At 31.5% G+C, this 14,818-nt stretch overlaps 1 protein-coding gene across 1 annotated transcript; it reads left to right on the plus strand.

Moving 5' to 3' along the window:
* Positions 1–5,189: 5,189 nt before the first annotated feature.
* On the plus strand, positions 5,190–10,249 carry LOC109789045 (cell division protein ftsH). Its single transcript, XM_020347910.3, has 5 exons — positions 5,190–5,372; positions 5,506–6,636; positions 8,554–8,877; positions 9,461–9,761; positions 9,994–10,249. The coding sequence occupies exons 2-5, from the start codon at positions 5,542–5,544 to the stop codon at positions 10,194–10,196; spliced, it is 1,923 nt and encodes a 640-aa protein (XP_020203499.2). The 5' UTR covers positions 5,190–5,372; positions 5,506–5,541; the 3' UTR covers positions 10,197–10,249.
* Positions 10,250–14,818: the final 4,569 nt, after the last annotated feature.

Below are 14,818 nucleotides of genomic sequence, written 5' to 3' on the forward strand. Positions count from 1 at the left end.
CTTCTCCTTTTCCATAGCAACACCATTGCCTGAAACTGTGTGTCCTAAATACTCTATTTGTTGCACCCCAAAAGAGCATTTAGACGGCTTGGCATATAATTCATGTTGTTGTAATAACTTTAGGACAGCTTCCAAGTGCTGTAAATGAGAATACCACGAGGGACTATACACAAGTATGTCATCAAAGAATACAAGCACAAATTGCCTCAATAATCCATGGAACACTTCATTCATTAAACATTGAAAAGTGGCAAGTGCATTGGTGAGACCAAATGGCATGACAAGCCATTCATAATGTCCTTGATGAGTACGAAGATCCGTGTTGTATCGATCTTCCTCACTAACTAAGATTTGGTGATATACTGACCAAAGGTCCAACTTGGAAAAATAGTGGCGGCCATGTAATTCATCAATTAATTCATCTACAGTTGGAATTGGAAAGCTATCTATAACTGTAATAACATTCAAGGTCAGATAGTCGGTACAAAATCTCCATGTTCCATCTTTCTTCTTAACGAGAACAATAGGAGAAGAAAATAGACTCGTGCTAGGAACAATGATTCCTTCATTTAACATGTCTTGAATCATGATCTCAATCTGTTGCTTTTGACTGTGGGAATATCAATAGGAAAAAACTTGTCAATAAGTATGAAGCAGCACTGCTAATTCAGGTTCCATGTCACATGGTAATGCAAGCCATTGATCTTGAGGTCCAAGAGGAATCTCACAGTGAAGAGTAAGTAGCTCATCAATAACATTAGGGTGCAGCATCCTTTTGAGCTGATGAAATTCAGCAGGGCCAGGAAGCTTTGGTTGTTCCCCACGAAGAGTAATAAATTGATTTCCCAGATAAAATTTCAAAGTCAGATTGCTGTAGTAAGATATGTGAGGTCCAAGTGTGGCTAGCCAAGCAGCACCTAACACCAAATCTGCACCTGAGACCGAAAGCAGATATACAGGAAGTGTTAACACATGATCCTGGATGGTAACTTGCATGTCAGTAACAGCTCCATCAGCAATTAAAGAATTTCCATTTCCCACTAACATGGAAATTTGGAATAGGTTTAATAGGTAATTTGAGATAGTGAACAATTCGGGGTTGAAGGAAGTTATCAGAACTTCCACTGTCCAATAATACCTGAACGAGCATACCATTGATTGATCCTTAAAATTGCATTGTTCCTAATCCTGGTGAGCCCTTTAGGGCATTATAGGATAAGTGATGCTCCTGCAATAGTGGTGACGTATGACTACCAGAATTATCTGGAGGATCAGGCAAAAGTTCCATACGATCCTCATCATCCATTTGCAATAGCAGGTATTGTTTATTGGGACATTTATGGCTTGGTGAAAATTTATCATCATAGGTAAAACAGAGGCCCTTCTCCCTTCTAAGTTGCATTTCAGCTGGGGATATTTTTTTAATGTTTGATGTTTGCGGATTCATATTTGTCGGTTGAAGGTTGGGTCGGGGTAAAATAGGGGGTAAGCTGGTGGATTTTATAGTTTGGTTTAAGGGTAGGCTTGTGTTTGGAGTTTGATTTTTGGACAAATAGTTAGAGGTATACTGTTCGGGCTTAGGCAGGTATTTCTCTTCATACAATTTTGCTAAGGATACTGATCTGATCAGGGTAGTAGGGTCTTGGGCAATCACATCGCGGCGGATATCAGGTTGCAACCCACTAATGAAACAATCCAATATGGCCTCAGTGGTAACCCCCTGCACTCGATATTAGCTAGGGCAGAAAAATGCACATAATAATCATGGACGGAACCCATTTGTGTAAGCTTAAACAATTCAGAACGAGGATTTTCATAAGGGGAAGGTCCAAATTCCTGTTCAAGAGCTCGAGTAAACCCAATCCAAGATTGAAATGTATTTGTTCGAGACATCATTTGAAACCAAGGTACAACTTCTTTATCCATGTGAATAGCAGCTATTGTCAACCGTTGTTCATCTGGGGTGTGATAGTAATTAAAGAATTGTTCTTCCTTAAAGATCCATTGAAGAACATCGGTACCATCAAATCATGGAAAATCGAGTTTACATTTCATACTTGAAACGGATGGTGTGAACTTGTAATGCTAGAACTGGAGTGTCCCTCTGACCTTTTCTTGATCAATTCCTCAAGAGAGGATTCAATAGTCTCAAACCTGTGTGAGTAATCGGCATTACGAGCTTCCATGAGATCCAAGATTCTTTTGACATCTGCAGAGAGTTCTTTCAGGTGCGTATTCTCCGCCATGAATCAACGAAAGCACCAAATTGTTATGTGTATAATTCGTATATGGTCAAGGAACAATTTCAACAAAACATCAATTGAAGAAGGAAGTATAATGCTGTGTGATTTATTTACGTATATGCATAACTGGTTGAAAATTCTGCCATTCAAGTTAGCAGTAAAAACAGAGCATTACAATATAGTGAGAACCATGAACCAAGAAAATCAGTAAAGAGATAAGAGAATTCATCATCCGCCCCCTCTCTCTTTCCTCTAACAGAATCTATATATTAATTCCCCTCCTACACGAAATCGTCCAGCCTCAAATTAGTTATTTTAGTGCGCACACTCTTCCTCTTTTCATTTGCCACGTGTCCAATGCCTCCAGCTATGTCAATTGCCTCTTTTGCCCTTTATCATTTTCCTTCGTTACAGGGTAATCTGAAAACCAACAAATAACAATGTGCAACAAATTTATCTAAAAAACCGCAACCTACGCTTTGGTCAAAATAAAATTCACGATTTTATGATTAAATCTTTAAAAAAAACTAACAAAAATTAAAACAAAAGTAAAAATGAGGACTTGGTCAATTAAGGAATGTGCACACATAAAAGGGAATCAAGTTGATTAATAAAAAACTATATATATATATATATATATATATATATATATTTAAAAGGAGAGATCTGTTTACTTCAAGAGTAACTTATGCTCTACATCAAATCTCAATAATTCAATCGTTGAATTTAAAGTTCTTGATACATAAATCAAATCTGTAATTCTTTTTAAAAAATTAAAAATCATTTGATACTTTGGTTCACTAATTCAAATTGATGGATAATTATAAAAATTTATTATCCATCAATTTAAATTAATAAAACAAAGTATCAAATGATTTTTAAATTTTAAAATATTATACCTCATTGTTTTCTCTTTTGTTTTATGTTCTTTGCCTTTTATTTTTTTCTTTATTGTTTTATGCTCTTTGTCCTCTTTGCTTCTATAGTGAAGAACCATAGTAGCAAAGATGGTGTCATGACAGTGGTGCCACAATGATTTATTGGTTCACCATATGGAGAATGATTAGGTTGTGGACGCAATGAACAAAAATTGTTTGAGATCAAAGAGAGAGGAGCTTCAAGAGGAAGGATTTTTTTGCTTCGAGAAATTCGTTCTTGAGTATGTTTACGAAATATGTGACAAAATTTGCTAACTAATAAAGTGTTTGTTAATAGATTGCTCGAGATGATAAATAACACCAACAGAACAGAGGGAAAGTTGCTAGTGAGATGTGAAAGGAGGGAGATTGGTGAGTATGGAAAGTGTGCTTGTGGGAGATGATTTAGTAGAGGATGTAGAAGAAAGGGAGAAATTATCAAAGAATTTTTTTAATTGTGTGTTTTAAAAGAGATGATTTAAGTGGATTTGTGAAAAATTGTATTAAAGTTCAATGGTAAGGGTTGACCCATGCTTAAGCAAGGTCAGGGGTTCGAATCTTACCTTGTGTATGCAGTTGCGTTAAATCTTGGAGCCTGGATACTCCAGAGACGAACGAAAAAAAAAAGTGAATTTGTGAAAAATTGTATTAATATTTATGTGAATTCAATTTCACTCTCTCAAGAGTGAAATTTTCAACCAAAAAATGTATGAACAATACTATCTCTACATTATTATCTAAATAGTTAGTTAGTAAAAAATAAAAATACAATTATCTAAATAATATATTTTTACATAAAAATATAATTATATATAAATACTAATTTCTCTTTACTTTTCATTTAATTTTATTCTATCAAACAATCACAAATTTTATACTTTTTTTCCTTATTTCTTATTAAATTAATTATTACCTACTCTCTTTTATACCCCCTCAATTCTTCCCCTCTTTCAAACAAAGCATGAGGGGTGTGTTGGCTAAGAAAGAAAAAAAAATGAACTATTGATTTTAAAAGCTTCACATCCAACAGTTTAAAAATCCTTTAATATGTTTTTCTGTCTTGGGGTTGTGCTAACATGTTTATCGAAATAAAATCATGGCCTAATCACTACTTGTTTTAGTCTTATTATTGTAGCAATAAAATAAACTTTTTTTTGCTATTAAAAAAAAAAGTGATATTTTTGAAAGTGTGAGTAGTTAGCTTCTTTGCAACATAAATTGAACGCTAGAGAGTATCAATGCATCTAGATTATTCTATTTTTCTTCTTATTAGATATTTGATATAATTACATTTATGACATTTTTTTGTCAATATATATTATTTTTTTTTTACAATTGTCAATATGTATTAATCAAAATTGAGTTCAATTCTCATGCCTGCATGGAAATTGTAAAAAACAAATTGTTAATTAATTAAATTTCAAATTTATTATGGTTTTTAAGATAATAATTTATAAGTAAAATTGTTGTAAAAGATTTATAATTGAATAGAAAAATAAATTTTTTTTGCATTATCTATTCATTCTAATTGAATTCTTTAAATGTAATGTTAAATTATATTTTTGGTCTGTTTAATTTTTAATCTATAACGTTGGTATATATTTTAATTTAGCAATTTCGGTTATTCAATTTTAATTTGTCTTAATGTTGATCCAATTGTTAAATATACATACATTGACTATTTAAATCAAGAAAATTGTTTACGCAGAAAGTGAGAACTTAATTGTATTTAATATTTTCAATTAATTACATGCATGTAACATAATAACCATCATCCTACAAATACAAATTATATATTGATACATTACACATGTTTAAATTTAACGTTATTAAAATTTTATTTTTTTAAAATTATAAACTAAAGTTACATAATTAAATTAGAGTCACCAACATTCTATATAAAAAATTAAAGAGGAACGAAAATATAATTTATCCCAAAATTAACACTCCACCAACTAATTTAAATATCGGGTTGGGTCATAGGTCCAGTGGACCGATTTTTTTGATTAACGCAGGGTTGAATCTTGGAGTACAAAAACCCAGGTACGAGGCTGAACTAGATATAGTGATATATATGTTTTCACCGAAAACAATATGAAAAAATAAAAGGAGAAGATATACCAACATTGAAGCAGCACTATGTTCATCTTCCTCGTCCACTAGACACACAATTCCTGTCTTGGTTTTACTCAACATGATAACATGAGATCAGGTAATCAATACCCTTCTTGTTAATGTTTTTTGTTCATGTTCACGTTACAACATAAATGGTTCTGTGCAATTTTTTATGTTTTCAAGCTTTAACCTTTCTTTGTGGGGTAATGATGTTTACATGGCACTAGCAGGTTTTATGGGTACATAGCTTTGATTGTGGAAAAAGCATGGCTTGTTTTTCTTTACCTTGCAATACTGGGTCATTTGTTACCCCAACTGTGGCTCAAAGAAGATATTTTGGGGTGTGTGGAGGTTTGTGCACTAGCTCATTTGTTTTAACTTCTCTAGGGTTTAACCAATGCTACAACTTTCAACATGAATTGGTTTGGAGCAATAATGTTGGGTATTGTGGTCGTAAAAGTAGAATTCCCTCATTGAGGGTTCCTTATTGTTGCAAGACTCCACATGGTGTTTCAAGTAACAATGAAATTGAGCCACTTGTGAGTAGAAGCAAGGGTGAGAGAAAGACTCATTTTGGTAAGGGTGGAAGTAATAGGATGAAGAAGAGGTTTTCATTGAGATTGCGGCCGAGGTTACGGTTACTGGCCATGAGAATGAAAAGGGCTTCCATTGAGTCCATTTTGAGTGAGGTGAGGATCTTTATTCGTAAGAACATTAGAGCAGTGGCATTTTCTGCCTCGCTTTCTGTTGTGTTCAGCCTTTGTTTCCTGTTTCTGAAATTGACTGCACTCCCCCCTCCAAAATCTGTTCCATATTCTGACTTGATCACCAGCCTTCAGAATGGATATGTTGAAAAAGTTTTGGTTGAAGAGGGGTCACGGCGCATATATTACAATATGAAGTGCCAGATTATTGAAAATGATCAGGTTTCTGGTGAAGAATCTGAGGTGAAAGATGTTTCAATTGATAAGAATGTTGATAAGATTGGGAGTGAGGGTACTTCTAGAGCTGCCCAAACTCCGGTGGTGAATATACTGAAGAAATTCTCTAAGCCTCGAGCTTCAATCCCTGAGTGGCAGTATTCCACAAGAAAAATAGATCACGATGAAAAGTTCCTTGTTAGTTTGATGAGAGAAAAGGGGGTTACATATAGCTCTGCCCCTCAATCTGTGTTGATGTCAATGAGGAGTACTTTGATCACTGTAATAACACTGTGGATACCTTTAATTCCATTGATGTGGCTTTTATATCGTCAACTTTCTGCTGCTAATAGTCCTGCAAGGAAACAGAGACCTAATAGTCAGACAGTTGGATTTGATGATGTGGAAGGTGTTGATTCTGCAAAAGTAGAGCTCATGGAGGTAATTATCTCATACTACTGATGCTAAACTGTTAATGATAATTATGTAATATAAAAGTGATTTTTGTTGTTTCTTAATTTGGTTAAGAGTATGTTTGGATAAAAGTTAGAAGTGTTTCTTAGAACTTTTCTACTCAAAGATACTCTTTATTTTCAAAAGAAAAACTTTTAGAAACACTTTTAAACTTGTATCCAAACAGACTCTACTGCTGAAGTGATGTGATTACTTTTTCCTCCTCTGGGGAAATTTCCTGTTGTATTCGTGACTAAGCACGAGTTGAGTGTGCAGATAGCAATCCATTGGGACTTAATTTTAGAAAAGATTCAGAATGTGTGGTGCACTAGCACTAATTGGTTGTTTGTGCTATAGTAATATTGGAATGTGAATTGGTTTGGCTGTCCTTTTCTTTTCCTTTTGAATTCTCAAAATCACACGGCTGAAAGATTGCTATCTTTAGTTTATAACGTAGCAAGAAGAACTATGTGGCTAACTGACTTGGCAGTATTATAAACCGAATAAGTGTTGGTAGATAGTAGTGATTTACTAGAAATGATAAGCATCTTTTCTTTATTATTTCATTTTGCATCTCTATTAATTTATCACTTGGAAGTTGGAATTAGTAGTTTGAATAATAGTACAGTATTTAGCTTATGACATGGTATAAAAGGCTTAAAACCTTTATTATCTATCAAGGGCTATGAAAGTGCCACTAATTTCATGGTCTAAAATTTGAGATGTTACAGTGTATAGTATTTTTAATCAAATTCAGAATTTATTATCTCGGAATATATATTATGTTCAAATCAATTTGACTGTCCAGATTAAGAAAACTTCGATCATGTGAAAATCAATTTTTTTTTTTGTAGAAAACAAAAATCATTTATTACTAAGGTTAATTCTGTTATGCTCTTAGGTTAGATCTTTTCAATCATGAAATGTAAGCAGTAATGCATTTCTCTGCATAGTTTTTCTTTGATTTATTATTTAAATATTCTAGGATTAGCTGCTAATACTCCTAGCTGTTTCCACATGAGCATACTAAAGCAGGGTTGGATAATTAGGACATTGAAACAAGGTTTACCTTCCAATTAGATATGCTTAAAAGTTGGTATCTAAAATTACTCTTGCCTCAAAGTTATGTGTGTAACTATGGCAATTAGATGCATTATGTTGAAAGTAAACCCGATGACATCAAAATGTTGTAGTTTGGAATGTTATATCATATTTGTATGCGAAGTATGAGTTGAATAATAAGGACAGGTATTAGATAGTTAGTCCTTTTGTTAGTTTGTTAGACTAGTCAGTTAGTAAGTTACAAGGGGTTGGTAAGATAAATAGGGAAATCGGATTTAGAGGGATTCATTCAGTGAATTTGATAGTTTTTTGTGTGAAAGGATAAATTCTTTGTGAAAGGGAAAAATCCATGGAGGAGAGACCTCTCTTATTCTCAATCTTTTAAAAAATTGTTCCTTTCTTCTCATTTGTTTCTATTAATTTTCCATTTCTTCTCTCTTGGTTTGTAACATATTCACCGATTAATATCCAATGTAGATTGCTTTGAGATATTTGACCATTTTGTTGAAAAATATTAGAGAGAGGAAATATTGGTTTGGAAGAGTTAGGCTGAGAGAGATAGAGAGACAAACAATGTGAAAAGGTTTAGGACGAAGCAAGGAAGAATGTTACATCATATTCAGTCAATTAATTGGCCCTCAATCAAGATCCAATGATTGAATATGAAGGACTAAATTGTTACAATTGGAAAATGAATTTTCAATTATGCTAGAGTGGATTAAAGTACTTTTTTAACCCAATGCCTTTATGTATTGATTATTTATAATTTTTGTAGAATTTTTCTTGTTGATGCTTAAGCAACTTTATTGTGTTATTGTTATTGACACAGTCCCTTTTTTGTAGATAGTTTCATGTCTGCAAGGGGATATAAATTACCAAAAGCTAGGGGCAAAGTTACCTAGAGGTGTGTTGCTGGTGGGTCCTCCTGGAACTGGGAAGACACTACTTGCACGTGCAGTGGCAGGGGAAGCAGGTGTACCCTTTTTCACTGTATCTGCCAGTGAGTTTGTGGAATTGTTTGTTGGAAGAGGGGCAGCTAGAATCAGAGACCTTTTCAATGCAGCAAGGAAATTTGCACCATCAATCATATTCATTGATGAACTTGATGCAGTTGGTGGCAGGCGCGGTAGAAGTTTTAATGATGAACGTGACCAGACGTTAAACCAGGCAAGTTTTCTTAATACATTGTATGTCTTTAGCAGAATCAAATGATGAAAATTGGTTATGGCTCACTACTGAATACTCAGCATTCTCATATTCCGTATGTTTTGAGTAACGTGTGGTTGGAAGATAATGTTCAAAAGTCCAGTTTCTTTAATTATTTCACAGTATTAGGGTCTGTTTGGATTTGTTTTTTTATAAAACACTTCTAGGAGAAAAAAATGGAAGGAAAATTGATATAAACTTCTCTATAAGTTAAAATTAGCTTATGCACAGCATAAGTTAAAATTAAGATTTTGGAGAAATTAATAGGAGAGAATTTTTACAAATTAGTTTATGCATAAATAGTTTTAGCTTTTATGGAGAAGATTATTTCATTTTTCCTTTATATTTTTCTCTCCTAGAAGTGTTTCTAAAAAAATTTACCCTAACAGACCCTTAGTATATTAATATGTAATTTCTACATGAAAGACAAATACTTCATATGTTAATTGGAATTTTAAGTATGAAAGTTACAAAATTTTCATATGCACTCAATGGTTGGTACATATCTTTAAGCTGAACTTTAAAGTATTTTCTGTCTATGTAGTTGCTGACAGAAATGGATGGATTTGAATCAGAGATGAGAGTGGTTGTCATTGCAGCAACTAACCGGCCAGAAGCCTTGGATCAAGCTCTATGTCGCCCTGGTCGTTTCTCAAGAAAAGTATATGTTGGTGAACCTGATGAAGTTGGAAGGAGAAAGATACTGGCCGTGCATCTAAGAGGAGTTCCTTTGGAGGAGGACACTAACATCATTTGCCATTTAATTGCTTCTCTGACTACTGGTTTTGTAGGTGCTGATCTGGCAAATGTTGTCAATGAAGCTGCTTTGCTTGCTGCTCGTAGAGGTAAATACCGACTTACAAGTTTGATATTTGATGTGATTGGTTCAACTTATTAGAGAAATAATATCATATTTTTGTTAGCCACCTATTATCTTATTCCTTATTCTTCTCTCTTCTTTCATTGACAACTTCATTGAGTTTGCTTGTGCTTAAATAATTCATGTTTACACTTTCAAGTCTGACAACTTTAGTAGTAGAGACCAATAAGTCATGTGTCAATATTTGGATTTTGCAGGTTGTGAAACTGTGGCAAGGGAAGATATAATGGAAGCTATTGAAAGAGCAAAATTTGGAATCAATGATAAACAATTTAGGACTAGTAAAATAAGCAAGGAGTTAACTAAGCTATTCCCTTGGATGCCATCATTGATGGGAAGAAGTGATAGGAGACAGGATGACTTGCAAGGACCATTAGGTTATCAATCACTGAGTTCATGAATTTTCTTGTTGAAAAAATTGCTTATATTTTTCCTCAATATTTGTTCATTTCATTGTTACCCTCTAGTAGATTTTTATCAAAGTTCATCAAAGATTGCTTATAATAGGTAAAAAAAACTGCCACTATCAAAGTTCATTATACTTTTCTAGGGACAGGATAAGAGATTTTTAACACCCAAGCACTCGTTGTACAATACCACTAGCAGTCCCTTACAAAGAAAGAATATAAAATAAAAAAGATTAAATGTGTTTTTAATTCTTATAAAGAAGGAAATTTTGACTTTGAATCAAAAAAAAAATTGTTTCCTTTTAGTTCCTCCTTTAAGAAAATGAGTTGGATGTGGTCTTTATCCTTCCCTTTGTTTTCCGTAAGTGGATCGCATTATAAATTTTCAAAAATGAGATTAAAAGGAATGATTTTAACTTAGAGATTAAAAGTGATCATTTTTTTTATTTGTAGGAACTCAACATATTTAATTTAATAATAAAAATTCATGGCTCGGCTTTCCACTGTGAAACATTAAATAGGTTCTCTCCACTAATGTATTGAATAAGTTCTCATCAGCAAGAGTTTGACCATCACTAACACTACCTCTTTGGTTGTTCTTCAATATTTTACCTTAAGCATGTTTGAAGACAAGTTTAAAAGAGTGTTTAAGAGTTTTTTTTTATCAAAAAATTTTTATTAGAAAAGTTTTCAAAAAATGCTCTAATAATACCCCCAATAAACTCCTTTTACTTATTTATATAATGTAGTGGATTTTCTTATCATTTGATTCAAGGTCCTTGACATAAGCCTTGTATTCGCTGTCATGGAGGTAGTATTCCCACCCATGATATTTGGTTACACATCGTTCTTATGCATCTCATTTCATATCACAATTTTAATTCATAATTGGTCTCCCGGATCAGTGAACCAGAGTAGTGCAGCAACTGCAACGAAATTTAAGTAATATGGTAGTTGCAAAAATAAATAAGAAAAATAAGATTTAAATATATTTATAAATTCTTGTGAATATGATAAATGTTGGTTTTTAATTATTTAATTTATTTTTTGATTTAGTTCTCATAATTCTTTTTAAGGTTTAAGTATGTTAAAGATATTTGTAAACATAATGTTTCTGTAAATAAATTATCCTTGCGATATTCGTCATTACATGTTTTGGTCCTTGGGATGGATTATCTGTCAGCAACACTTTTTTGTTTTGTCCTAATCAAATATAATGAGTTTTTTTAGTCTTTCCAAATATATAACCTTTTGTTTTTAGTCTCTGTTTTTTTCGATCTTGCAAACTACAACAGTTTGTGTTTGGTCCTACCGTCGCAAGAATTAAAACGAGTTTTTTTTTTTTTTTTGCATAACTTAAACCAAAAATTGTCATATTTATTGACATAAAGCATATTTGTTTTTAAAAATCCTAATATCACTTAGTGATATGGCATTTATTTAAATATTTAATGTCAACAGTCAGTTTGAATTTCTTTTATTCATAAAATTCTAGATTAGAGTAAGACATGGTTAGAGTTAGTCATCAACGTTTTTGTAGACTTATTATGAATCGCATATTTCATTTCAGTGTAAATTTATATAGGAGGATATAAAACACAAAAGAAATAAAATTTAATCTCAAGTTCTGACCAGTAGAAGTGAAGAAATTTAAAGTCATATTACCCTTGTGAGACTATTATAATCCATTTGAAATGATATAGAATGACAAATAAATAATTATAGCAAATGTTGATAAGGATCATAATTTCATTTTCAATTTTTTTTAAAAAATATTAGGACCTAATCAAACTTTTTTATAGGACGAAAATTAAAACTCATTATACTGTTGTATTAACAAACTTATTAAACCAAGACATAATCTAGAGTCCTTGATTTGATGGTAGTAAGAAAATAATACACATTTATGTAAAAAAAGAGAAGAAAATAATACACTTCAATTAATTTATTATAACCTACTAGTTGCATACTACATTCAAATGTACCACTTTAAATGTTTCAATGGAGATAATATTCAGAGATAAACCAACCATGGCTAATATATAAGTTGATATCAGATCATCTCTGCTGAATTGAACTGTGCATTGACTTATGAGTGCAATCCTTCTATTACACGACCCAGATCCAAACTTAGTCACATGATGCCTAACCCAAAGTTGAGGCGCATGTTTTCCCTATTTTGTTCGATGTTTCACTCTTCTCATGCTTTTTGACCATGACTTTTTAGTTTGATTTTGTTTATGTTTGGCCAAATTACTTGTTGATTCGCACAATCAGTGCTCTAATTGATGTTCCAGACACTTGCCATTTACAACAATGCATCATAGATTGGATACATATAATGTATATCATAAGAGAAATAATTCTTCCTCCGAAACATACCGACCCAAAAATCTTCCTAAGTATGAAATTTCAAAATATTAAAATTGAAAAAATGTTTTATCTAAAGTTTCCCACAAGTTATTAAAAGTATGAAATTTCGGAGGATGAATCCGAGGAATGTTTCGGAATATATAGGATTCCTTATATCAAAATGTTTGGTCATCATTCATAAGATAACATATATCATAGTGGACCCCACCTTTGAGGAACACTAGGCCTAAACCAGGATTGAAATAGAAATTTGTGGGTTAGGAGTAAGGACAAAGAACTCGTTTAAGAAGTCAGTGTTATGCTGCAAAAATGCAAATTGTAATACGAAACTTGCTTTGTTGAAGTTTAGGGAAAGGCTTATGAGGCCCCTATAGCTAATAAAGCCCAATAGATGTGGCTGCGGATTAATCTATTTTAAAAATTAATTATTGTTTTATATGTCTTTAAAGGCTAAAAACTTATTTTGGTCCCTTATAATAATTGTTTGTTTTAATTTAGTCTTACTTTTATTTTTGGCCTAAATTTGGTCCTTCATAAGTCAATTGGTTTCAATTTGGGACTTCCGTCCAAATTATTTAAACGAAGTTAACTGTTGGCCACGTGGATGCCACGTAGATGCATACGTGGATACCACGTGGACGCCAAATTTTGTGAAAACACCTGGAATCAGAACGGCCCGTTCTGAAACCGGACTGTTCTGGATGCACTCTTGGTGTGTTAATTTTGCATCTGAAACGGGCCGTTCTAGATGCAAAATTAACACACCACCAGTACATCAGAACGGGTCGTTCTGAAACCAGAATAGGTTGTTCTAGTTTCAGAACGGCTCGTTCCAAGACTGTGTGAATAGAATATTCTTTATTATTTTTATTAAAAATATAATAATTTTGAAAAATATTTTTTATGGTAAAAATTTTAAAATTATTTATTTTTATAAAATACAATTGTCTTATAAATAGAGTAATAACTTTTTCTTTTTCTCTTTCTGTCTGAAAGAATATTTAAGTGTTACTTTATAATTTTTTGCAACTTATTTAAAATTAGAGGAATAAAATGATAAAAATTAATAGGATAAACATAATAAAATTATTAATTTATTTTCTTTTAGTGTCCTCTAAATTTTTACACTCATTTAAAACAAAAATATTTTATATGTTAATTTGAATTAATTTAACGAAGTATCATATGATTTTTAATTTTTTAAATTTTTTTTATAAATTTGATCTATACATGAACAACTTTTTAATTTAACAATTAAATTCTTAAAAATTTGATATAGAACATTAATTATTAAATAGAATAAATCTATCAAGACTTACTCTTGAAGTAAATAAATTTTTTCTTCATTAAAAATGAAGATAATTTTACCACAAAATAAAAAACAATTAAACAATAAAATAAAATTAATTATTAATATATTTATTATATTAGATATATCAACATAATTAAAATATAATTAATAATATATATTTTATAAAAGTATTAATATTTTATATATAAAAAAAAAGAATGAAAAAATTTTTAGTGGGGGCACTTGCCCCCACTATGATTAACTTAGATCTGTCCCTGCATATGGTTGTGGTGAAATGTTAGTCCTGTGTATCCTCTTCCTTTACTTCAGGTTCTACCTCTTCAAGAACAGGTTGTTGTCACTACAACACAATAAATATTTAGTAACATTTGAAAATTGTTACTTAATTGTATAAAAATGTTACTAAAAGTCTTTAGCAACATATTATCAAATGTTGTATATAGTCCATGTTGCTAAAGACTTTTAGTAACATTTTTATACAATTAGGCAACATTTTTCAAATGTTATCAAAGTAGTATTTTTGTAACATTTTAATAATGTTGCTAAATTTTTGTTAATTTTATAAAATAATTAATTTTAATTTAGATATTAATCTCAATTACTATATTTTTTTTATATATCCTATACTCCTAAGGATTCTTTAAGAGAAGATTGAAGATCTCTTTAATTAGTCACCACTAATTACATATAAAATATTAAAGTTTATTTATCTTGAGTATAACTATATGATTATATATACTCTTTATGAGTCATTCGTTTATTCGATGTGGAACTTTAATTATGGATAACATTTAGATATGAGAGAAATATACTTTTTTTTATTCGATGTGGGACTTTGATTTTATAAGCACTTATAGTAACTTTTTAAAAAAAAAATGTTACAAAATAACCTATATGACATTTTTTTTACTCGATATGGAACTTTGATTT

This window comes from Cajanus cajan, chromosome 2 (genome assembly GCF_000230855.2).
Source record: "Cajanus cajan strain Asha chromosome 2, NIPB_CcT2T_4, whole genome shotgun sequence".
In the NCBI taxonomy this organism is placed as follows: domain Eukaryota; kingdom Viridiplantae; phylum Streptophyta; class Magnoliopsida; order Fabales; family Fabaceae; genus Cajanus; species Cajanus cajan.